A 21,235-nucleotide genomic window follows, 5' to 3' on the forward strand; every position below is an offset into this window, starting at 1 on the left:
TTTTCATAAAATTTGATCTTTGATGCTGGCCGAAGTGGTGTATCTTACAAGGGCTTAGAAGTGCACCAAGAGGGTGTCAGTGGTCAGCAGCCCTGACATGACATGCAAGTGACACAAGTCCAATCTTGATGCGGTCGTGAAATGTTCACACCAAGGCTTACCCTCTTTGGAATCAGTAGGGAGCATTTAAAGATTTGACCACACATGAGGGATGCCAAGTTGGAACATTTGCTGGCCGTAACCTGATGAGAGGTAGAGGCATCCATGATTAATTATGATACTTATATTGTGCTAAATCCTACTGGTTCCTGACACTCAAAGGGCTTAACTGTATTATCTCTAACTATTTACTGCACCAGTACATTCATGGTTAAGCTCTAGTCTCTGGGCTTGGCGTATTACAGTCAGAGCTGCAGCTGCTCAAGAGTGACATTCATACTTTGCCATCTATATGCCAGCTAGGTACGCATTTACCACTTGACTGAGAGAAGCAAGTAAGATTATGTGCACTGCTCATGGTCACCAAGATGAAATGGGTGATCCTTCCATGAGTCAAACACACGCCCCATGATTATGAACCGGGCACTCAAACATTCAGCACTAATGCCACTGACCTCCCCATATGAATCAAATTGGAGAGAAGGATCTTGAACAGTGGGCACTGTCTTAAGAACTGCATTGTTTGACATATCGTTAGCCTCATAGCATAATTGTCTAACTCATATTTATTTTGAAGGTTTTGAGAAAAATTAAAGAACCATTTTTTTAGACAACGCTTAGGAAATTTTTATTCGAACTTTAACAAAAACTTATAACAGATGTCTCAACATTTTTAAAACCATTAAATAAATAAACAATGCTTGAATAACACAGAAAAGTGACATAGACATAAAATGTTCACATTTTGGCCAAAATATGACTTAGGCAATTATGCTATGAGGCTAAGGATATGTAAGAAGGCATGCAATTTCGACCATTAACCCTTTGACTTTGGACCTTGACAGGCTTATCTAATTCAAAGCAAAGGATCTTGACCACACACTGTAAAGTAACATTGCCAGGTTTAATCTTTCTATTCCATCAATGATATGCAGAAGCTGGGACGTCTAACATAATGATGTACAGTAGAACCTCCCTTAGCGGACACCTCTCTATTAAGGACAACCTCTCTATGAAGGACACTAGGTTTGGTCCCAAATTGGCTGTTTTCATTCAATTTGACCTCTCAAATCAGGACACCTCTCTATTTAGGACAGCACTTTCCAGTCCCGAGGGTGTCCTTAATAGAGAGGTTCTACTGTACTTGTTGTTCTTACACTGGCTTCTTCTACTGGTGTTCTGCACTGAATATAAAGACAATGCCAAACCTCAGAAAATTTGTTAGTAGGCCTACATGTACACTGTCACAGATGCTAAAGTCACATGTAGAAGCACAATAACTTACCTTTAAAAAGTTTGTTTTTAAACCCCCAATTTTACTATGATTATGTTTTCAATTGGTTAGGTGCAGACATACTTCATGAAGCATATAATCATCAGCAATGCATATTAAATATCACAGAGGCCTAATGTGTTGGGCATTGTGCGCTATACAGGTAGAATTACTTTCATTATCATTAGAACACCTGGAGGTACATGCAGCTTAACTATAAAATTCTGAAAATTAGTAAATGCGCGCGATACTTCGTGTCGCTCTAAAATATGAACAGCAATCTTTAAAGGGGACTATAGGCAGGAGGAGAGGGGCTAGTTTGGCCGTCTTCAAGTGACTAATATACACAGTAAGGGCCCTAGGTCATGTCCGATTCAGCACTAATATATTCCTCGTACAAGCGTGAATCATTTCGACGTACTTTGAGATGTGAGAGAACCCTATTGGGTGACTTCGTGTAACTTTATCTTGCCTGCCTAGCTGCTGCCTATATTGTCTCTTTAAATTAATATTTTTCATCCAAGAGCATTCATACTATTGTTGTTCTTACATCAAATACAGAAATATACGATGTTTATTCTGATATTTGCAAAGCATACAACAACATAAAGCAAGCGATAAGCGAGACATCGATTCTATAAAGCAAGGTAAATTTATACAATATAGATGGCGCTCCGTTACCTTCACTTGGAATGCAACTTTTTTTAGATCGTCGCTCTTGTCCGACGTCAAGTCGTCGTCATAAGTTTCCTTCTGCGGTGCGCAGTTTTCATGAATGTACTGCATGAACGCAAATCGGCGCTTTCTGGACATATTATTATCTTGTATATTCATGATCGTCATAGCTTTTTGCATGACGGCATTGGCGTGCGCATTGTCGTAAACTCTGGAAAGTTAATGGTCAAAAGGGAATTAGGCTACACACACGGAGGTTAAATGATGGAAAATCCTCAGAAGTGGCTGTATCCAGATAATCGTGACACAAGTCATGAGGGTGCTGATTTTCGAACTTTACTGGATACAACCACTTTAGGATTTGGTGAAGAGATGAAAAAGGGTTGATCCAACTAGGACTGATGGTAAAACACAGCACAAGGCAATAAAGATATGCCTCTCCATTGCAGTCAAATTTCCAGTCTTGAAAATATTTAAGTTTGTTTTGCAAGATAGACACTTTCAAAAATATCATCTTAGTGTCTCTTTTAATCAATATTTATCTCAGCTACATGTGGTAGAAATTTGGTAAAAGTGGAATTCATATTTTTCGATTTATTCAAAATCAAAAGTATATAATCTTTTTTTGTGTTGCATAGTAGTATTCTGGTGCGAGTAAAATGTGCACTTTGGTTTACCATCAGTCCGAGGAAGCTTTGTGATATCATAAAGACACAGACACCAAGGCTGTGGTCGTAGTGGTGCCTATAATTTTACCTTGATCGCAAAAGTGACCTTCCTGACTTGTTCATCCTCATTCGGGGTCATGTCATCATCATAGTACAATGCCTCAGGCGAGCATGTGTCCTTTATGTAATCGTCAAACAGTTTGACACGCTTTCGCCACATAAAGGAAATTCCGCTGCCATCCTGGCAACCCATGATACACATGGCCTGCTGCATGACAGCATTGGCTAGGGCATTATCATACACTCTGAAATTGGCGGTCGAATTGACATTCAAATAAAAGCACGGAATATACAGCATTGGCTCAAAATGGAAACCCAAACATAAACTTCATCTTTGAGCAAGTTTTAGACTCGGCTGTTCAGCTATTGGCAATAAGATATTTACAAATTTACCAACTGAAAGCATAGCCTATAAGAAAAGCCTTTAGCACGTTGAGTTGACTATAATAATAATTTGGGCAGCTTTAGTACCTATAGGAACCATTGTTTGGGCCAAGGTTTAACATGTAAGAACTAACTTAAGGATACTACGACAAAAGAAATCCAGTCCACTTCTCTTGTTATAAAGATGATTTTGTCTTGAACGTCTGTGAGATGAACTTGCAACAAAATCCATACTAACCGCTGGAAAGTATCCGACATCAAAGCAATGAAGAGGTTGAGGCACAGGATAGCCGACAGGGCAAACCACGTTCCGACAAGAATGTCCGTCATGATGGGATCGACTGATTTCATTTCCTACAGAAGAATTGAGATAAATTCATTTAAAGAAGCATATATGTCCAGAAATTAGGTCAACAGCCTTTTTACCCAACAGTTTTGCATATACATGTAATGCTCGTGACTTAAAATAGCTCAAAAAATATACAATGACCCCAAAATGACAACAAGACTCAGGTAAAATAGGCAGTATCAGAGCAATTGATACATCATGTCACACCTGAGTTTCTGAAAGGGACACTTGTCCGCATGTTCATCACGCCAAAATAGCAACTGATCTGCGCCACACTTTTGGGAGGAAATGAAATGGCCAGGGCCATTGTGCTCACCTCATGTGGAGGAAAGATGGATAAAGGGCATGGTATTGTGTCATGTAGTGTTAGGTTTGATGTCGGTCCAAGCAATTACAATTTCCCCAAAATGGCCAATTTACAGTACATTCGACCTCTGTGACCTTGAAAAGTAGGTCAAATCAAAGAAGACCCGGGTGACACATTGAATGGTTGTTAGAATTAGATGTACCTATGATATAAAATTGGTGCCAATCAGGCAAGTCATTACTAGGAATAATGGCATTTTGAAGAATTTAGGATTTGGCCCCCTCCCTGGAGGCCAAACGGCAAATCAGATCGCACCAAACTTCGGTACCTAATATCACCTGACCAAGGGGTACATGTGTACTTAATTTGTGATCAATAGTCATTGCAGTTAAGAAACGTGCCAAAGTTACGGCCTGACGGCGAATTTACGCCATTTGACCTCTGTGACCTTGACAAGAAGGTCAAATTAAAAACCTGTGTGACATATACTGTATGGTGGTGAGATGTACCCATGATATCAAATTGGTGGCAATCGGGCAAGAAGTTAAGGAATAATCACATTTTTAAGGTTTTTGGATTTTGCCCCCTGGTGGTCAAGTGGTGAATCATATTGGACCAAACTTCGGTCCCTGAGATCACCTGACTAAGGGGTAAATGTGTACCAAATTTGGTATCAATAGTCATTGCAGTTTAGAAACGTGCCACCGTTACATCCTAACGGCCAATTTACACTATTTCACCTCTGTGACCTTGAAAAGGAGGTCAAATCAAAAACCCGGAGGATATATGATGCACCTTTGCTAGAAGTACCTACCATATTTTTTTCAAAATTTCCCGACTACTATTAAGGGAGATATTGCATATTTTCACTTTTAACGTTTGGCCCCCTGGTGGCCAAACCATGAAACGAATCGGACCGAAACTTGGTCTCCAAGGTGTCATTACATAAGGGTACATGTGTACCAAGTTTCAACTCAATAGCTCTAACAGTTACGAAACGTGCCCTGCTAACGGACGACGGACGACGACGGACGACGACGACGACGACGACGACGACGACGACGACGACGACGGACGACGGACGCCACGGTATGGGATAAGCTCACCTCTGCTAAGAGGTGAGCTAATAAAAGGTACATTTCTCGAGCAATGAAAATGTAAGGGCTAAAGCACTGGTAGTGCGAGATCGTCTTTAAAAAACTCTTATTTTTCTTGACTTTTTCCTTATATCAAATGTTTACTTGTAACTTAGTCTGAAAATAATTTGTTATTTCTGCTAAAGTTTACAAAGGTTGGTTGTGCAGGAGCCTGTAACTTTGTGTTGATGTTGACATGGCTGCAGTCTATATACAGCAATAAAACCTCTCTATTAGTGACACCCCTCAATCGACTGACAAACACACAAGTCTACTGACAACACATGTGAAATGATATTGTTTTTCATGTGTTGTCAGTACTTGTCAGTCCATTGGGGTGGGCTGTGCAGGTAGGGAGGGTATTTTGAACTCTTATTTTCACATGCATGTGGTAGGAGCGGTTGTTTAATTGTAGCCAACACTATTTATGTGACCCGTTCTAGCAAAACCAGTCGCACGTCGCACATAAGATGAGCCGAGATGACACCAGCAGATAATAGAAGAAATTGATGTAGTCAGATTTCACAATAGGCAGACAATAGTGAAATGAACAAACAGTCCGTCTCAACCTGCCAAGCTCAGCGCGACATCCCTGCTCGAAAAGCGAGTATTATTTAAGACTTAATCAAGACTTTTAGACTCGAACAAGACTTTTAGCTCGATTTAAGGCTCGAATAAGGCTTTCTAAAAACATAAGGCTTCATTTGGACTTTATTAAGACTTCAATTAGACTCGAATAAGCCCTAGAGCAAATATAAGGCACGAAGTAAACTTGAACCTGAACCTAATTAAGACTCAAAACCTAAAATAGGCACATTTAGTGACTAGTTTTGCTTGACCGGGTCACATATGATATAGCAACAGGCCAGGTGTTATATGCTTACATCATATGGGTAATCATCAACCAAGGTTAGTCTCCATAAGCTAAACATGAGGGCGGTTGGGGAACCGTAACCCGGGATCTCAATCTGGATGATGTCAGTCGAGTTGGCTTCTGGGGGATTGTAGAGATAATGGTCAAGGGTGTTCTTTCCTCCAAGAGTCATCCAGAAAGCACAGACTGAAAGCGACAAAAGGTAAGCTTAGCGAAACTTAGCAAACTGCCAAAGCATTTCAACTATTACCACTCACATCGTACGGGTAATCATCCACAAGAGTCAATCGATACACGCTGAATAAAACTTCACCAAATGTCGCGTATCCTGGGATCGCTATCTGCGTAACAACGCTATCATTCAATGGTGGATTGAGCAGGTACACATCCAAAGTGTTAACGCCCCCATGTATCATCCAGAATGCAAACACTATAAAAATGATAAAAAATGACACAGTAGATAGGGAAGTTCAGACGTCAGTCGGCCAGCATAAATGTGACAAGTTGCATTGACTGCTTCAATGTAATGCAGTTACAGAAATTAGAAAAGACTGCATACAGTCTTTAAAGTATTATTGCTCTCAATCGAATGTCATTAAAATGACAATTTTTTCCTGACGAAAAATCTTGTAAAACTCGCCAAATTCCTTAAGGACAATTATCGACCATCGCAAATCCCCACACCCCATTGGACAAACGACGTCATGTGATCGGTCCATAAAAACTGATGTTGCCCAGTGATCATTAGAAAACTGAAATTGGTAATCGGTAATTTGAAAATTTCTAATTGTGCAAATACATTGTGTTTATAAATTTCAACATTGTTGTAATGTAGACAGATACACAAACACTATCAATACCAAGTTTCACCAAATTTGGTATCACAAGGTAGAGCTGCATTTCTATTTTCTTGACCCACCAGTAAAAATATGAACCGTGTCCCCCTTTAACCACTCACTGTAGAAGAAAGCTAAGGTACTACTGCTAAAATCTACAGTACTTACAATATGGTATATAGAACTCCAGAAATAGGAAAATGAACTTGACTACATCATTTAAGATATGACCAAGCATTGCAATGAATGGCCCTGAAATAACAGAAGTTTTCACAATATGATAATCGTTATGAATGGTACTCACCAAAGGGTATATAGAATTCCAAAAATAGGAAAATGAACTTAAAGACGTCATTCAAGATGTGGCCCAGAATAGCAATGAATGGTCCTGAAATATTTATGACACATATAACATAGAGCTCGATATTACATGATCACAGAAAAATTGGCATATTGAATAGAAGTCAGGAACATTTTCGTGAATGGGACACTTGATTGACAAATGTGACCCGCCATGACAAAACAGGTCGCATGTCGCTCTGAGCTTGACAGGTTGAGACAGACTGGTTGTTCATTTCACCATTGTCTGCCTTTTGTAAAATCGGAGCATATCAATTTCTTCTATTATGTCCTGGTGTCATTTTAGGCTCATCTTCTGTGCGACATGCGACTCATTTTGTCGTGGTGGGTCACAAATTGAGGGATCTATCTCATGTTCAATATAACCCCGGTAAGAATATTCAGACACCTTCCAGATATTAATGCTGAGCAGAATACAATAGCTACAAGTGTCTGCTAATTTCGGCCTAAAGGAAGAGGCAGTATGGTTTTTGATGCACTAAAGCAATGACAGCAGCTTACCTAGTAGAGAAAATGCTCGCGCGTTCTTCATGAGTCGTAGCCACAGAAGGATGATATTGACGGACATGATGCGGATGTGAGCATGAGCCAGCAGGACGGAGTGGACCGGCAGGGCAACGTCTGCTATATGGGTCACGATGCAGGAGAGGAGGAGCACGTAGCAGACCCAGTCGAAGATATTCCTACAAAAGAAACAATTTGACCACTTTGATGAATATTTTGGCATTAAAGCTGTTACACTTGATTTGTAAGATTCGAGACATTGGCCTTTGGGTTACTGAGGCACCCACTGAACGCAAATCATGTCTCATTTCAATGGGGTATGAATATTTTGGCATTAAAGCTGTTACACTTGATTTGTAAGATTTCATTTCAATGGGGTATGAATATTTTGGCATTAAAGCTATTACACTTGATCAGTAAGATTTCATTTCAATGGGGTATGAATATTTTGGCATTAAAGCTGTTACACTTGATTTGTAAGATTTCATTACAACGGGGTATGAATATTTCGGCATTAAAGCTGTTACACTTGATTTGTAAGATTTGAGACATTGGCCTTTGGGTTACTGAGGCACCCACTGAATGCAAATCATGTCTCATTTCAATGGGGGTTTTTCCTTGGTCTGGCAGGGGAGCATCAGTCCTACATCTCACTAAAAGGACACTACAATTGCAGCAAAGTGACTTGTCCGAGTTATCACAGCATTGGAAGTATCAACTTACCACCAATCACTCGCATACTGCGGTGCTGCCTTATCCAGTTCATCTTTCTCTTGCAAGATGTACTCCTCCTCTTCTGGCCAGCGCGGGTGGCAGAAGTTCTTGTCGCGATCCAACTCTTTTTCCCGCCAACCCTTCCAAGCCTAGATTTAAAGCAAAATGCCAAGTTTCAGCAGATTTGAGTGTGTACTAACTACGCTCTGGCAATGTTTAATATTACCTTCCAAGCCCCTCAGGCCTTCAGACCCTCCAAAAGTGACCCCCCAGCTGACGTAAAGGTCTTCGAAATGAAGTGAAAATAACAGATCAGTTACAGTCCAAGTCACAATTGACATCATTACCAAATGTTTTTTCCTTGAATTGTTGTACTCCAAGATCTCTGACACAATCTGATACATCGTCAAGGTAATAGCAGCAATCTGAAACCAAGCATGCAAAATAAGGATCAATATACTCTACTTTCACCAATCTAAGACCGGTCGATTATTACGTACAAATTCTAAACAAAGGCCAGAAATTGTTTGTTTATTCGGCCACTTGGTGTTTCCACATCCACTATCTATCCAAACTGAAGATGTTTGACTTAACACCAATGTGCCTGTAAATGTCTCGAACCTATCGACGGGACAATCTTGCTGGCGTAGACCCTGCTATCTGAATGTCACGAGGCTAGTTCATGTACACAAAACCCATTACCGAATAATATATCATAAGTCAACTAAATTTTCAACTGATTTTTGTTATTTAACTGAAAATATACCCTTAATCATGTCAATTGGTATCAACTGTCAGATTTATACTCACCCACATTATGATCCTCCAGGAGTCCTCTGGGAACGTATACTTGTACCTCTCCTTCCAGTCGGGATAAACGCCGAGAGCCGTCCACAGACAGATGAAGACGAAGTTGAAGATTAAGTTTGACCAGGCACCGAGTCTGAAGTAGAAGTTTTAAAATGGCATTGGATGAGAACATGATTTAGAGGACACAAATTTTAATTTAAGTTTTTGTGCTTTTTAAGTTTGAGTTTGACAGCTAGAGCATTTGCCAAAATGGTGTGCTTTTAAGTTTGAGTTGGACAGAGCATTTGCCGAAATGGTGAAATTAAACGCTCACAAAAATTTCACAGTTTACACTATACGTCTTCAGTGCAATCTACATCAGGACATACTAGCTGTAAAGTGTAAGTTGCACAATTTTTTACTACACTGTATGTTAAAACTTTGTATTTGTGGCTCCAAGCCTAAGCACCCAATGTATATCTATAATATCTACAGGAAAACTAAATGCTATTGTGTCTATGCCCATCAAGATATCAGATTGGAAGACCAGTTCTGTAATCATGTGAAAAATCATGTGAAAAATGACAAAGTACAGTCAGTACAAGAAAAGGAAAATACAAATAAATTTCAACCATTTATTTTGATATAAGCAGGTTGTCAATGTTGTGCCGTAAAGGCAATTCTTTCCAGATCAGCCCTCTAACCAGCGGAGTTTGAATTTTGCCAAGATATGGAGTCAGACTAAATGTACGTGCAAAGAGACATCATTCCATTGACAAGTGACAATGTTGACACATAACTCGGCAAGGTTCCAGGCCTGCAGCCGCAGGTCTGGAAGAGTGAGTGAGTGGCCTGCTATCACAATAACTCAGGCCACAGTTGCTCAATTAGCCAGACAAATGCCAGCGTAAGTTCAATTTCAAAGCCTTTTCATCTTCTTCAGTAATTTTCATTTTCAAAGGCAGCATTTGGACTAGCTGCCCAGGTTAATGCTTATGCTGGTGGAGCAACTGGGCCAAGGAGAGTAACAGGATATCAACATGAAGCGATGCAGCTTGACAGAAACCCTGACACTAAAAGTTAAATTGATGGCCTGATGTTCTTCCCGGTGATATCATAAATGCAACAGGGAAGCCAAATCCACGATAGAGCTCTGCTACATGAATGGTGCTCATCTGGATAGGGGTGACGACGAAGAAACACAAAATAGACTGTCAAATCAATTAAGGTCATGCCGAGATAGTGCACTGATGACAGAACGGTGCTTATCTGGAGAGAGGGACTTCGAAATAACACAAAAGCGACTGTCAAATCGAAGGTGTGGTCCTGCCGAGATAGTGCACAACAGCCTTGTTTTGAATCGAAGACCACAGCCTTTACTCACTTTCCGAATTTGCTCCACTTAACTTTGATGAGTTGAAGGAAGGCGCTATGAACTATTAGGTCATGGCGCCTGAACTGCACTGCCACCTGAAGCTATAGAGAGACCCAGCAGCACGCTTAGAAACAGGCAGATTAGCAGGACGGGATAAAGCCATGCATACAATCATTCTGAAGAATACTGTTTGATAATCACACATTCTGGTCCCATGAAGAGGACGGTTTGTGAAAACCCAACACCATGCATCAGACATTTGACACGCAGCATTGGGTACCTTTAGCCACAGACCAATGACTGGCACTACAGAATTTCTGATGGCGAAACCAGTATTCTCAAGAATGACTGTAAAACAGCTATGATATAGTTAAATCAGAATGCAGTTAGCTTTTACAAACACAATGTTTTGGACTTATCATACCAGTCCAAAATATCATGCATTAAACACATTAATTCTGAAATACAATGTTAGCTTGTCACCATGGTTACTCATAAGCACGAGGTGAAGGTTCAGGTAAACCTATGCTGAACATTCCAAGTTTAAGAACACCATAAACAAAATACCTCAACAGGTCAATAGCAATAGTAACTCTTTGATGTCGCAACATAATTTTTGTTGCAATGCAACACATGAAAAAACAACATAATTTTGCCCCAGAAATATTTTTCCAACAATTTTATTGAATATCTGAAGTTGTTCAATTTTTTTCAAATTTAACATACGTTGTACCAACACAAAGCCTGATCAATGTTTATAACTAATGGCTTTGTTTTTAGCCCATCTATCAAAGATTGTTTTAGTCGATATAATTGTTTGAAAGTTTTCTCATCCCGAACAAGTTCCACCCTGATTGAATGATATTCAGAGATGATATCAGATGGCGCCTCATTCATTTAAAAAAAGATCATTGGCCAGAGATTGGTCAGTGTTGCAAGGGCACTTACAGTTTAACCGAGTATACCCGGCTTACGTCACAGAGAACTAAAATCCCAACCAAGTATACCCGGTCTACAGCATCAAATAGTTCATCTGCATACCCGGTAGTCAAAAGGGAGAAAGTTCAACATAGTTTTCCTGCGTTTTTAAAAAAAAGAAGGACTCGTTATTACAATGTGGGTCATGCAAATCTATGAAAAAAATTCTGACTAAGACCTACTGTCCAAATCGCTTCCATTTGACATGGATAAGTCTCTTGACGGCAGGGTGCGTGACTAAATCAAACTGCTTGTAACAGGTGATAACTTCAAGCTATGGGAGAAGATGATGATGAGACAATAAAACTACTGAATAGGAAAAATGTGACATTTTGATCAAAGGACTCCTATTTTCATGTGCAGATTCATTCATCCCACAAATAGATGAATTTTTTTCAGCTTCAAGATAATATTTAAATGTAATATCCAAGACAGGAAACAAAACAACGATTCAAAAATATATCACACAAAATTTATCAATATTTAACATGTTTAACATGTTTAAAATAAAGTTATTCAATTGTGCAATCATACTTACTGCGGTTTGTGCATGGGTTTTCTTGTCGAGGTCCTCTGGAAAAAAAGAGCACAATTTAAGAGGGGGGCGGTAAACCTGTCCTGACTTTAAAAAGGTCCCAATCAGTTCAACAGGCAATTACCAGCCACAATTTTTGGGCCCTACCGAAGTTCCCCAAATCCACTAAAATGGGTGCCTTTCCCCAAAGGTGTAGCTTTATTGCAGTCCATCCCGATAAAAATTAGTTCACAGATGACTTTAAAGCATACCTAGCTGAAAAGGTTACCCAGCCAGTGATCGCTGATCTTACAATTTCATAGTTTGTCTTCTAAATTTTCAAATCATTGCACCATAAATTTAATTATTTCAAATTGAATCAGACTCAGCCTGAACTCAACTTGCTTAAGCAAAAAGCCTTCAACCAATATTGGACAATTAGAGATGTTGTTATATTACAGGAAGGAAGAGTCAATTGTGGCCAATTCCAATTGGTGAAGAGAACGTCTATCCTAAATTAGGATTTATCTCCGCCACATTTACCATAGTATGTGCACTTGCTACACCAACATAACAAATAACACAGTCAATAGAGTCTTCCTTCCTCTAATACAACAAGAACCCCATTGGCCAGTGTGCAAGTCATTCATCAGTTTGATGCAAAAGACAATAGGGAGGTTGAGAATATCTGCTTATCAAGCAAGGATCCTTATACGTATACGGATAACACTCTGTAGAAAGAGGACGCATTTTGTGCGCATTTCTATCCGTAAACATAAAGGGTATGTGATAAGTCCCTTATCTCAACCTCCCTAATTCTTGACCAACGCACTGTTAAAATTGCATCGGTTGAAGGAGCTTTAAGTACATGAACGACCAAGCTTGCACAAAATGCACACATGACTTGGATCACCCAAAACCTACTGGGGCCGTATGTTGATTTGCTGCAGCAGGAAATGCAACAGGTCTTAGGAGTTAGGAAGCCAAGCACACTGGAGATAACACAGTTTCAGGAAAAGCAAAGAAGTTGTTATCACCGGAGAGGTATGAATATATAAGAGAAGTCAATATCATTTATCAAGCAATTCTCACACGTGATCTAGAAGGGGACATTTTTTATATACACTGTGAAACTGATAATTTTCGGAGCATGCTGTTCGCTGAAAACAATGCCATTCTAATGGCTGTCCGACTTCCTTTTGGTAGTAGACTTTAGTTCTTCAGGAGTTTTGATCACATTTTTTTCATGCACAGTCTCAATACAAATTGACATCGGAGATGAAAGCTTTTGGCTGAAGATGTTCGAACGGTCAATGGCGTCTGAGGTGATGAAATCTTTGTGTTATAGCGCAAGAAACAATCAGATTTTTTTGTTTTTTCGGACAGACAACATGACTGAATTTGCGTGACATCATGTGTGTGAAGTTGCTCCACTCCCACCAAGCACACCCTTATGGACAAATATTGGCTATTAACAGCAAACCAGAGTAAAAATCAAAGCCAGTTAAATGAATGAGATCTAAAAGTGGTTTCCAGATCACAATTGGGTTCATCCCTAAATTCAGCCCTAAACAGACGCGCCAATGAAGCGCTACCCAGCGCGTAGGTGGCGAATAGTACACACAAAACATAGACCGTTAAGTGCATCATTGGTGCGTTGACGCGCAACGTTGCGCGTAACTGACTCAAACCAGGAAGGATGTCAATTGTGACTAGGATTGTATCTGCTGGCGGTGATCATTCAGGAAAACACTATCATACCTGCTGTCTCTTCAATAGAAAATAAAGGAGGAGTCGACTCATTAAATTGAAAATTGAACACAATCAAACTAAACTTGGTGGTTTGGGTTCCAAATGGTTCAAGTAATAATGATGTTTAACAGAAAATAAGCGAAAAACAACAAAAACTTATTTCAACTGGTTCAAATTATGATAATATTCAACAGAAAAAAATGTTCTTGAAGTGACCAACAACCAAAATTACTTGGTATTTCTTGTTTCAAGTACGGCAGTTCAAGCAATAATAATATTCAGTAGAAACTGATTTTCTTGGATCAACCAACCATCAAACTTACTTGGTGGTTTCGGTTCCAAATGGTTCAAGTAATAATACTGTTTTCTATTGGCTCGGTCTGTTATGTGAAACTGGTTGAGCGCTTCCTTAGCAACGGGCGCCATCTTGGATATCATCCAGACAATGCACGGTTGACCGCTGTCATCCTGGACGCCGACGGGTGAACCAAGTTCCAGAAGAAGACCTGCCGTCTCGCTTCGATCTGAAAAAACACAGTAAATATCGATTAACGTCTGAGATCTAGTGACTAGGATAAGACGCTCGCGCAGTATTCTTATAGTGTCTGCAATTCACCTTTCAATCATCCCTATATGAGTAGCTCAGTTAGAGTCAGTGCCAAACAATGTACATGTACATAAATCAATGCTCATTATGGAGGCCCATGAAGACTGCCAATTTCGAGATGCTTAGATAATAGGCTCTCGATAAATTGTAATTGAAGAACCATTCACACCAGTGACCAAAGAAGGAATTCATAGGAACTACAGTCCCAATCAAAACTGACACTCTATCATATCTGACCCCTTAATTCGTCTGTGTAATGCACAATGCATAGGTTGCACAAATGCTCCGACCCTAACTTCTACGCACCTTTCGCACACTAGGTTCGTCGACAATGTGTGAAGCTGATTGCAGCATGCGCAACACTACAGCGTAGGCTGTGTGCAGCTGACGCAAAGCAGAGGGTATGTCAATTGTGACTGGGACTGTACAATGTTAATTATGATTCCTGAAAAATATAGAAAGGATGCAACTCGGACACCTCAAGTGCAAATGTCTTGCGTAAAAAAACCTACCAAGCTCCGCAGCTACCTGTATTGGTGTCCTCTTCTTGTAATCCCGGACCATTTTATATTCGCACCCCAGCTTTACGAGGGCCTTGAGTGACTGACAGGCATCGTTCTTTGCTGCGAAATGGACGGGAGTTTGATCCTCGCCCTTCGTGCGAATCTCTTTATTTGCTACAATGAATAACATCATCCGTTAAGGGTGCTTTTTGGTGAATAATTCAGAAGACTTCCATAACCAAGAAACACGTTATGAAAAGAGTCAATAGTGTGTTCCACATATCAATGACCAGTACTACCAACCAGCAACACAAAGATACTATGTAAGGTTATTCTGTTGAGGTCTGGCTTAACAGGACAAATCATTAAGTGACATTTGCCTTCATGAAATTTAAGGCCCTACTGCACTGGTCAAAATTAACGGACCCTAACGTGCACAACTTACCACCATTGTTTATGAGAAACTTGACCATATCAGCATAGTCCACAGCTGCGGCGACGTGGAGAGGTGTCCGCCCATACGAGTCAGCGACATTCGGATCGCCACCATTTTCTATCAAGAACTTGGCCACATCAACGTGCCACGCTCGAGCCACCTATAAAACATAATAAGAGCAGGAAAGAAGGTGAATTCCGATTGGCAATTGGGATCGTTCTACTATACTCCTTTGAGGACTTTGTATCAGAAGCTGGAAAAAATGTTCCCGGGTTTTTTTTCCCGTTTTCAAATATGCATGCGCACTGGTCATCACATCTAACTGTAATGCGTCTTAATGTATTGGCTAGTATTATGTACATATCTTGTAATGACGAAAGCATGTACATCGAACCAGACCAGACCAGACCAGACCACATCACATTTTTATTTGTGCGCTTTTACACGGTAGATCGACCAAGACCAATTCGTATAGATCTAGATTGGTTTGGCACCGTGAAAACGGCTTTTCTGAGTGGCAAATACAACCCGGATGATCACTGCTGTTCCATAACGACTGCCAGTTGAATACCTACCTCATGGAAGATAGTTTGACCATATTTATCCGTACAGTCAATCCGAGCACCATTTTTGAAGAGGGATTCAACAAAGTCCAAATCTATGCATTCATCGTAGTTACTAGTGCCGCCAAGGCGGGCAAAATACTGCAGTAGCGTGCGGTTGCTAGCGACAACCATCTGACGACTTGTGCTCTTACTGTCGGAGATGAAGTCCTCCTCAATATCGGCGAGGCCCTTCCCACCGGTACACCGTCTGTCTACGCCGGTATCCTCCTCTGAAGAAGAGAAACGAAGTTTTATGGTGCCGGGAAGTCACAAGATGAGAGAAGGTTGACAAATGTCTTCGAGCAGTATACTTCTTTGAGGAATTAGATAAATGCCACGGTCGGCAAATTAAAAGTCTGAACAAAATTTAAATATTTTTCAAAGGGTTTAGCATGGACATGAATGAGTTTTTTCTCTCCAACTACTGCCCATCTGAATTGATTCAAAGTCCAGAAGGAGTTTATGAAGCCTGTAGTGACTAGATTGCGATTGACGAAAAGGGGTTTACTTTTTATCGATTTTGAAATTACCTAGAATTCATCTTCAGCAACATTTTACAATACAATCATGACAATTTTTCATTGGTGTAATTTCCGCCCAGATATTATGTATTATGTATGTAAATAATATCTAAATGTATGAGAACATTACAACCAATACACCCGCCAATACTCTTAACATAATGATATTCTGCTACTGAAAAAGAAAGTCACAAGTGCAAAAGTTACAGTTAGAATTGTGAGTCGCAAAATTAGACCTTACCAAAAGGAGACGTGGATAGGCTGAAACAAGTGGCATTGTAAATATCAATTGTTAAATGTAACCATACCTACCCATAGAAAATGCCACTTCGGACCAACTCATTCAGCAAATTTGAGTCAGGAAAGAAGAAAACTTGCCAGATATATTCTGTGTTTTTCTAAATATTAGAGTAGCATCAACGCTGCCTCATGTAATAGCACGGACGAGATCCATTTGAATCATGTCGAATTTGTTTAATGAGCTAGCTTTGCTATTTATTGAAGAGTGAAATTTATTTACCCGTCACCTTATCACTAACACTAAATTAGTTATGTAACGTTTACCAGACTACAATGTAAAGGAAAAAGGCATCCCATTGCAATAAAGATCAGTACCCTATAGAAGGATTTCTAATTCTAGAAGTGTTTATAGTTCCATGATATACACAAGCAAAAATGTAGCAGATTGCAAAGGGAAACTGAAAATACCTGCTGAGGTTGTGGGGCGAGACTCACTGTCTTTTTCTGCTGTCATGTCAGAGGTGGCTGTATCAGCTAAGAGGTGAAAAAGGAATGGTAACGAAAAAATCAAATGTGAAGAAAATGATCGGAATTTTACCCAAATGTGAGGATGTCCCAATACAAAACCCAATAAGCGCCAAATTTGATACCTTTTCAAATTTTGCATTTAATGTAGACATACACTTATCTCCACCGAAAGTGCACAGTGACACATATCATACCCACCAAGTCTTTGATATCGCAATACAGGATATTAGCTATATAAGCCCCGGGAGCCTGGATAAGTAACACAGTGCGATGACTGCGTGTTCATTTGAAACAATAGTTCTGACATGACAGATTAACTTCTGCGTATGTCAAAGCTTTGTGTTTACTCTTCTGACAAGCCAGAAAACAAACAAATACACACAATATTACATTGTACATTGCATACATTTTGGTACAAAAAGCACAATACAGTGCCAAAAATCTTGACATTACTATTTGAACAACTTAGCCCTGGGCTAGGTTGTTCAAAACACATTTAGCCTAAACGGAAGCGTTAAATGTTTACGTGAAATTTTTAATGGGTTTAACTGACAGAGATAACATCCCTAAGGATAAGGTACCTGTTAAGGATAACGTAACTTTGAACAACCGGGCCTGGACGGCAAGCACGTTACGTGGCCTCGAACATTTAACATGTGTGCGCAACCTGTTTGATGTCTAATATATGGCAGCACTGGATGGTGCTTTTTACAGAGGAGAAATAGAGGGGAAGGGACAAAAATTGCAGTACGAAAAAAGATTGTGGTCACGAACAAGTGATTTGAAAGTATGAATAATAGAAAACAAAATTACGACAAGCAGGCTGAATATCTTAACTATTACCAAAGGCAGACTCAAAGCACGCAGACATTCTTGTCTTAAAACGACTTGCTTTAGAGGAGTTTGGAGCTACAATAAAATCAATGGAAATAAATGCTTGCACAACAGAAATTGCAGCAACAGGGTGATGAGCTGGACTCTGAATGCACATGTTGCAAGGCATTTTACAACTCAGGAATACTGTTCGTGTGCAGATCACCGGCAGAACTACACAAAGGCAAAAGATGCTGCAAAGTCAGATAAAAAAAAGAACTGCTGTAAAACCATGGCAACGAAAGAACACTGCAGTTATTGCCCAATACATCTCAAAATAAGTGCTCTTTTCAATTCAAACAACTCATTTCCTTGCATTAACCTTGATGATACATGTAGGGCTGTTTTACAGGGACCTTATTTTCTCTGTTTTGCCGTTTGTTCACATTGGTAACTCCCTCAGAAGCTAAAGCTGACTCAAAGCATGTTCCTACAATAGCAAATCAGACGGTATATATATCAACAGATTTTGCAAGACTGTGTGGATAAGAAAGGTAATATCTTGCAACTTAAGCTATGCCGACGCAGCAGACAAAATGACCATGAAAATGAAAATATTTTTTTTTTAGAATGTTAGCAAAATGTTTCGAGTCACCCGCACATGACAGACAAACAGAAGCCGTTACTGTAAAAAACCCACGAGCGTTTGACGATTTTCGACTTCTAGATAAATGGCTTTGGCAGGGCAGGGAAAACTCCCACCAAGGATTGGCAAAAGACCGACTCAATAGGCCTATCAATCCAATTTGTGCCTAATGGTGTGTTCACACTGGATGCGAATTGAAACCGAATTCCGTAGAGCGCTCTCCGGAATACAAATTGGATAATCTAGTTTCAGAACGGTCGCGTCACACTGGCCCGAATACGCATTCAAATCGGTTTAAAACGCGCCACACTCAATGCGTACTAACGACGCGCCATCTATAAATACATCAGTTAACTAGTTCGGAGCACTAGTTCCCGCGGTCAAAGGTCACTTTCCATGCGCCGGGCGCATGCGCAGTGCGATCGAAATTCTTAATTCGTATCAAGCGCGTCACACTTGAAATCTCAATACGGTTTCGTTGATTCGGATTAGCTGATTCGCATTCAATTCGGACCGTGTTGGTTATAGCGGATTGAGATCGGTATGAACCGAATTGAGTGGGACGCCCCAATACGTATCAACGTTTTAATTCGAATTCAATTCGTGTTAAAACCCCAGTGTGACCACGGCATAAGCGTTAGTTTTCGCATGTAAAATACTCAACCCACCTTGGGAGGAGGAATACTCCCTTGAGAATTACACCTCCAACTACTGAGTGCATGTGGAAGAAGAAGAAGAAACTCTTCTAATATTGGAGGAATCATGCAGGGTTGATATGAGAGTGCATGCCATCAATTAGATTCTGAGCCTTACAGTTTTTATACTCGTAAACGTTAGCTATTAAATCGACGACATGAGTATCCAGGTAATATTATTCTCCACTCATGCACAGGGTTAAAATTAAGTTTTTTAAATTTTAAATTAAAATGGAACAAGAAACTCTGTAGATGAGTCGAACCTGATTTCTGGATATCTGGTGGAAAGAGAGATGAATATTTTAAATTAAAAAAAAATCTTTTTTCTAATTCACTTTTTAAACTTGCCCATGTACAGTCCCTGTCACAACTGACAGACCCTCTGGTGCTTCTTTTGCAGCTTTTAGGTTACACACTAGTTGCCTGCATATCTCCTTGAAGGTTTTGTCATAAATCACACAGCGGTCCTCTAATGCGGATGGTGCTCATATTAAGTTCAATGGGGACGCGGTGGCGCAGTGGGAGAGACTCGGACTCATGATCCGGAGGTCGTGGGTTTGATTCCCGGCTTAATCGTCACTTTGTTTCTCCTACTGGTCGAGTTCAAGAATGAGCGCTTTGTAGCTGCTCCTTGAAACCCCAGATTGACTTCTGTGGAGACCGGGATGATGATAGTCCCAAAGCGCTTGAGAATACCCAGCTATTGAGTAATTCGAGCGCTATATAAGCGCCGACTATTATTATTATTTATTATTTAAGTTTCATGCAGCTCACATGAAGGTTACATAGATTGTGATCGCTGCTTTTGTGCAACCTACGCAGGTTAAATTTAGGGATGTAAATTGTGATTGGGACTGTAGGAAGGACTTTGAATAGCCAATCAGCCGATCTCACAGAATATTTACCTGTACCACATCCTTTGACCTTACTATGGCTAAAAGATGCAAGCGTAATTTCATGTGAAATCTAAAACTATCAGTATTTCCAAGTATAGATTCTTCTAATAATCCATACTTCGTATTTCTAAAACCAGAAGGGCTGTTCTCTGGGAAATAAAGAACAGACTCCCACCCTTGAAATTGGCATTCACATTGAAAAAGTTCTAATTGCATTAGGATTTCAAAGCCAAAATGGTTGTGCCTATGGTCAATCATTAAAGAAATGTCGCTGAGTTTAGATTCCACAAGAAATCGAATTGGTGCCAGAAGGCCTTAAGAAGATGAATTATGAATACAAACAAATGATACAAGCAGTGCATTTGACCTGCCTAACCGTTAAGCACCCCATTGTTAGATTTCTCAATGACTTCCATGACGATTGAAAACACAGTGCCATCAAGTGACATACTTTAAAGTTGTCAATAGCCTAGCTATTGACAACGAGGATCAGAAAATTTAGGGGAAGGAAAACGTTGTCACACTTTGCACCCGAGGATGTTGTTATCGCTCAAAAACGTCACATACCCCTAACTATCGCATCAACAGTTTTCCTTCTGAAGTGACGCGATGAGTCATAACCAGATCGGCTCGTAACTGAAATATTGGTTATATCATCATTTTTCGCTTCAAAGCTACTTAAATACATAGTAGGGGCATCTGAAATCGAATGGTTGTACTGCAGTTAAAAGACTGAGAGATCCTAGCACGCGGGGTGTCAAGGATAGTTATGGAGATTCAACTCGGTACTGTAGCCTAATCTGTAAGGGGTCATCTCAAAACACATTGAAGCTGAAATAAACAAAGGTTTTTCAGTCACGCCCATTGACACTTTCCCCTCCTGCAAGACAAAACAAAAGTGGTCTTTCGGCGTCAATTTGAAGTATTAGAAACCTATTAAAAGAAACTGAAGATTTGGCTCTTAACCCCCTCCCTAAAAATCTAATTAAATTGTCTTTTTCAACTTCAGCGTATTTGGAGATGATCCCAAAAGGATGT

At 40.0% G+C, this 21,235-nt stretch overlaps 1 protein-coding gene across 4 annotated transcripts in view; it reads right to left on the bottom strand.

The window, feature by feature from the left end:
• LOC135485916 (transient receptor potential cation channel subfamily A member 1-like) overlaps positions 1–21,235 on the bottom strand; it is a 30,174-nt gene that overhangs the window by 6,598 nt on the left and 2,341 nt on the right. Inside the window, exons 4-18 of one of the 4 annotated variants that reach the window (XM_064768299.1) lie at positions 17,088–17,153; positions 15,829–16,088; positions 15,263–15,413; positions 14,827–14,991; positions 14,031–14,231; positions 11,980–12,014; positions 11,624–11,715; positions 9,110–9,242; positions 8,647–8,724; positions 8,309–8,448; positions 7,583–7,764; positions 6,890–6,973; positions 5,896–6,071; positions 3,458–3,573; positions 2,114–2,318 (exon numbers count right to left, since the gene is read on the bottom strand). In XM_064768299.1, coding sequence (XP_064624369.1) covers positions 2,114–2,318; positions 3,458–3,573; positions 5,896–6,071; positions 6,890–6,973; positions 7,583–7,764; positions 8,309–8,448; positions 8,647–8,724; positions 9,110–9,242; positions 11,624–11,715; positions 11,980–12,014; positions 14,031–14,231; positions 14,827–14,991; positions 15,263–15,413; positions 15,829–16,088; positions 17,088–17,153 — 2,084 coding nt within the window. Of the gene's footprint in view, positions 1–2,113; positions 2,319–3,457; positions 3,574–5,895; positions 6,072–6,142; positions 6,316–6,889; positions 6,974–7,025; positions 7,110–7,582; positions 7,765–8,308; positions 8,449–8,646; positions 8,725–9,109; positions 9,243–11,623; positions 11,716–11,979; positions 12,015–14,030; positions 14,232–14,826; positions 14,992–15,262; positions 15,414–15,828; positions 16,089–17,087; positions 17,154–21,235 lie in introns of all 4 variants that reach the window. The other 3 variants (XM_064768302.1, XM_064768301.1, XM_064768303.1) reach the window with 3 other exon arrangements.

Source organism: Lineus longissimus, chromosome 4 (assembly GCF_910592395.1).
Source record: "Lineus longissimus chromosome 4, tnLinLong1.2, whole genome shotgun sequence".
In the NCBI taxonomy this organism is placed as follows: domain Eukaryota; kingdom Metazoa; phylum Nemertea; class Pilidiophora; order Heteronemertea; family Lineidae; genus Lineus; species Lineus longissimus.